A 4769-nucleotide genomic window follows, 5' to 3' on the forward strand; every position below is an offset into this window, starting at 1 on the left:
GGCTGTGGAGGGGCCGGTGCGAGCCGAGGGAGGAGCGGAGCCGTAGCCGGGTTGCGGCTGCAGCGAGAGAGAAGGTGAGCGCGGGATGTGGGAAGGGGTGGATGGAGCGGCGGGTCCCGGGGAAAAGCCCCCGGGAGGGGCGGGGTCCGTGTCGGGGGCAAGGAGCGGCGGGGGTGCGGCGCCGTGTCGGAGCCGCGAGTCGGGGGCTGCCCGGAGCGGGAGGCGCGCGGCAGGGCGCTGCCCGGAGCCGTGCGGGGTTGCCGCCCCGTGGCGGCGGCGCGCCTGCCCGGAGCCGCAGCCGGGCGGCGGCGCCGCGCCGTACCCGGTGTCGCCGCCCTCTGCCGCTGCGCAGCGCGCTACCGCGCGAGCCCTCCGGCGCGCCTCCGCGCAGCTGGCGCCTGCCGCGGCGCTGGGCGCATCGGCGCTGCGAGCGTGGCGGCATGCGCGGTGCGGCTGAGCGGCATGGCGGCGGCGGGTGCGGGTGTGCGGGCGGCGGGGGAGCAGAGAGGCCAGCGGTGAGGCGCGGGCTCCCCTCCGGCGGGTGCGGGGGGTGCGTGGTGGCTGCCCGAGGGTGGTGGGACGGGAAGCTTCGAGCCGTCCCGCCTCGGCGGTCTGCTGGTGCGCTGGAGGCGAGGCGGGTGCGGGCAGCCCCGGGGCCAGAGGCGGGAGGTGATGGAAGAGAAGAGGGGAAGGAGGAGGAGCACCCCCCGCAGCTCGCCAGCGCTCCCCCGGCCCCGCTCGCCCCGCGCAGCCGCCGCCAGCTCCAGCACGTCCCCTGAAGCCTGTCCCGGAGCCGCCGGCCTCCCCCAAGGCCCGTGGTGCGGGCGGCACGCTGGCCGTCGAGCGTGCCTCAGTCTCCCTTAACGCGGTCGCCGCTGCTTCTTTCTGTGTGTCAGGGGCCGTGCTGAGGACGAGTTTGTCCGCTCCTGCCCTGGGGATGCCGTTGGCTGCGCCCGCTCCAGGCTTGTGTGGGCTGCGTGTGCCGGGCCTTGCTTTCCTGGTGGCGGAAAGGGAGAGGCGGAGCGCTGAGTGGCTGCGGACAGGAGCTGGCGTGGCTGAAGCTGGAGAGTCCCGAGAAGGCTGAAGAAGAAATGGAAGGCCACCTGGCTGGCAGCTGCCTGGCGCTGCAGGCAGGAGAGAGCCTGCCTCTGCAGGTGAGGAAGGCTCCCTCTTGGTAGCCCACAGCAGGCCAGGCCGCCAGCGTGCCCCGCAGGGTCTGTATGTGTCACCAGCAGCAGCATGGTACGGTTGTGGAGCGCGCGAACGAGGCTACGTGCCTAGGGAGCCTCGTCTCGTCAGAGCTGCGAGACATGCGTGTTTTCTCTTAGGTAGAGGACAGCCAAGCGACCGGGAGTTACGGAAGAGGAAGGGAGGAGAGCAGGAGAGAGAAGCGTCTGAAGCGGCAGAGTCTCCCGGCAGCGCCGAGAGCGAGAGCTGCGGTGAGTGCCGGGCCCTCGGGGCCCTGTCGCCCCTCTTCTGCGTCCCGAGCTGTCCCCTGGATCCCTCTCTCTCCCACGCTGCTGTGATTTTTTTTTTTTTTTTTTCTTTTTCCTTTTCTTTTCCTTTCCCTGTACCTCCCGCCTTCTGTCTGTGTTTGTGTCCTGCTCCCTCTCCCTCTTTTTCTCCCTCCAGAATTTCTCTAGCTGGCTCCCTGTCTCTATTTCTCTGTCCTGCTGCCTGTCCGGTTCGTTTCTTGCTATACGTCCCTGTTCAGCCGGCTCTCCCTTTTTTGCCTTTCTCTCCTTCTCTGTCCTGCTTCATGGCCCTTTCTTGTCTTTCTCTGTCTCTCTGTTCTCTAGCCCCTTGCTGGTTTGTTTTGGGGTTTTCCTGCACCCCCGCCCGCTTCTTGGTCTCTTCGTCTAGATCTGACCCTTTCTTTGTTTCTCGGTCCCTTTTTTCCTGTTCACTGTCCTTTTTCTCTCTCTGTCTGTGTGTCCTGCGCTCCGTTGCCATCTTTGTCTCTCCTTTCTTCTTCATCTCCTCCCCCTGCCCCCATCTCTCGCTCACCGGCCCTACGCTTTCTTGCTCCGACTCTGCAAGGCTCCTCGTCCCTGTTTTTCTTGATTTCTCTACCTCTCTGGCGTTTTCTTTCGACCTTCCTTTCTCTCTGAGCTCCTCGGTCTTCTCCCTTATCTTATTTTCCTCTTCCTAGTGCTCTGCTCTGCCCTGCTCCCCATCGCTTATTTTCTCTCTCTGTTTCTCTGCCCTGCTCCCCCACCCTTTGTCTCTTTCTCCATCCCCCTCTGCTGCTCCCCAGCAGTGTTTTTCCTTTCTCCAGCTTTCTGACCTGCTCCCCCCCCGACCCTGGTTGACCTTCCCAGGTTTTGTTCTGCGTCTCCATCCTGCTGCTGTCCTGATCTATCCTTTTATGCCCTTCTCTTTCTCTCTCTTTTCGTGTGTCCCCGCTGCTTTTTTCCCATCTCTGTCCAGATTCCTGTCCCTTTCCTTTCTCTTCTTGCTGTCCTGGTGCCCTGCTTCCTCTTGCTGTTTTCTCTGCCTTTCTCTCTCTGCACCATTCCCTCTCCCATCCTTTATTTCTCTATCCCCCTGTGCAGATAGCTGTCCCTTCTTTCCTTTCTCTCTTCCTCGGTATTTTTTTCTTTCTCCATACCTCTCTCCCACTGCCCCGTCACGGTCACTTCCCCCCCCCCCCCGCCCCCCCCATGCTGTCCTGCTCTCTGTCCCTTTTCTCTGCCTGTCATTTTGTCCTGCTCCCTGTGTCTGTTTTTTTAATTCCTCCCTCACTGTCCCTCAGCCCGGTGCTGTTTTTTCCCTTCTCCGCCTCTCACTCCTGCTGCCCACTGAGGCTTTTCCCCCTCCGTCTCTGTCCTGCTCCCGTGTCTCTTATTTTTGCCTGTCTTTCTCTTTATCCTGCCTCCCTGTCCCCTTTTTCTCTCTCAGTATCACCTTGTCCCACTCCCTTTCTCTGACAATCTGTCCTGCTCCTTGTCCTTCGCTTTCCCTTCTCTATCATTCCCCATCCTTCTTCTGGCCTTTCTTCCTTCTCTTTCTACCCTGCTGCCGCAGTGCTTCTTTCTCCACCGCTGTCCTGCTCCCTGGCCCTTGTTTCCTCTCGCCGTCCCTCTGTCCTGGTTCCTGTGCCCCGGTTTTTCTGTTTCTCTGTCCTGCTGCCTGTCTGGTTGTTTCTTGCTAGACCTCCCTGTCCAGCCGGCTCTCCCTTTTTGCCTTTCTCTCCTCCTCTGTCCTGCTTCCTCGTCCTTTCTTCTCTTCTTCTGTCTCTCTGTCCTCTAGCTCCTTGCTGGTTTGTTTTGGGGTTCCCTCCCCGGCAAACCCCCCCCACACCCCACCCCTTCTGGGTCTCTTTGTCTAGATCTGACCCTTTCTTTGTCTCTGTGTCGTGTGCTTTGTTGTCATCTTTGTCTCTCCTTTCTTCTTCATCTCCTCCCCCTGCCCCCATCTCTCTCTCCCTCTTTCGCGCTCACCGGCCCTACGCTTTCTTGCTCCGTCTCTGCAAGGCTCCTCGTCCCTGTTTTTCTTGATTTCTCTACCTCTCTGGCGTTTTCTTTCGACCTTTCTTTCTCTCTGAGCTCCTCGGTCTTCTCCCTTGTCTTATTTTCCTCTTCCTAGTGCTCTACCCTGCTCCCCATCGCTTATTTTCTCTCTCCGTTTCTCTGCCCTGCTCCCCGTCCCTCCCTCCTTTTTCTCTCTGTCATTCTTTCCGCTTCCCTGGACCTCACTCTCTCTGCAATCTCGCGTCCTACTCCCTGTTTGTATCCCACCGTCCTGATCCCCATCCCTCTCTTTGCCTCTCCCTCTGGCCTTGTCCCTCTGGCCTCCTACTCGTCGCTACTTTTTTCTTCCTTTCTCTACCTCTCTGCCTCTGTCCTGTCGCTTTCTTCCTCTCTCTCTGGGCAGTGTTTCTTTCTCCATCTGTGCCCCCTCCCTGTCCCTTTTCTCTTATTCTCTCTGTCCTCCGTCCTCCCCGTAACTCTTTGTCTGTGTATCACCATACTGCTGCCTGTCCCTTTGTTTCTCGCTATATGCCCCTGTCCAGCTTGCTGTCCCGTTGTTCTCCTCTGTCCTGCTCCTTGGCCTTTTTTCTAGCCCATCACTGATTTTACTTTCTCCACCTCTTTGGCCTGATCTGTGTGTCTCCTGCCCTCGTCCATCTGGCTTGTTCCCTCTACTTGTGTCTCCCTCCAGCGTTCTTTATTCCCCTGATTCAGTTTCTCTCTTGATCCGTCAGTTCTGCTGCCCGCTCGTCATTCTCTCTCTGTCTCTCTCTCTTTCCCTCTGTCCTGTTCCTGCGCGTAGTGCGCGAGCAAGCGAGGCTACGTGCCTAGGGAGCCTCGTCTCGTAAGAGCTGCGAGACATGGACGTTTTCTCTTAGGTGGGGGGACAGCCAAGAGACCGGAGTTACGGAAGAGGAGTGGAGGAGAGCAGGAGAGAGAAGCGTCTGAAGCGGCAGAGTCTCCCGGCAGCGCCGAGAGCGAGAGCTGCGGTGAGTGCCGGGCCCTCGGGGCCCCGTCGCCCCTCTTCTGCGTCCAGGCTTTCCCCTGGATCCCGCTCTTTCCCACACTGCTGTGATTTTTGTTCTTTTTTTTTCTCCCTGCCTCCCCCAACCCCCTCCCTTCTCCCGTGTACCTGCTTTCTCCATCTCTGTCTGACCAGCTCCCTGTCCCCATCTTTTAGGTCCTCCCTCTCTGCCCTGTTACCCGTCGCCATTTTTGTTTTCTCCGTCTCTCTCGGTCTGGCTCAAGGTCCTGATTTTTTTAAGTTCCTCCCTCTCTGCCCCGTAGCCTGTCACA

At 59.8% G+C, this 4769-nt stretch overlaps 1 protein-coding gene across 1 annotated transcript in view; it reads right to left on the reverse strand.

Annotated features, from left to right (window-relative positions):
* Positions 1-356: 356 nt before the first annotated feature.
* Positions 357-4769, reverse strand: part of EMILIN1 (elastin microfibril interfacer 1) — an 8233-nt gene continuing 3820 nt past the window's right edge. The window contains 1 exon segment of the mRNA XM_075445322.1: positions 357-398. Coding sequence (XP_075301437.1) covers positions 357-398 — 42 coding nt within the window.

This window comes from Opisthocomus hoazin, chromosome 2, assembly GCF_030867145.1.
Source record: "Opisthocomus hoazin isolate bOpiHoa1 chromosome 2, bOpiHoa1.hap1, whole genome shotgun sequence".
NCBI classification, from domain to species: domain Eukaryota; kingdom Metazoa; phylum Chordata; class Aves; order Opisthocomiformes; family Opisthocomidae; genus Opisthocomus; species Opisthocomus hoazin.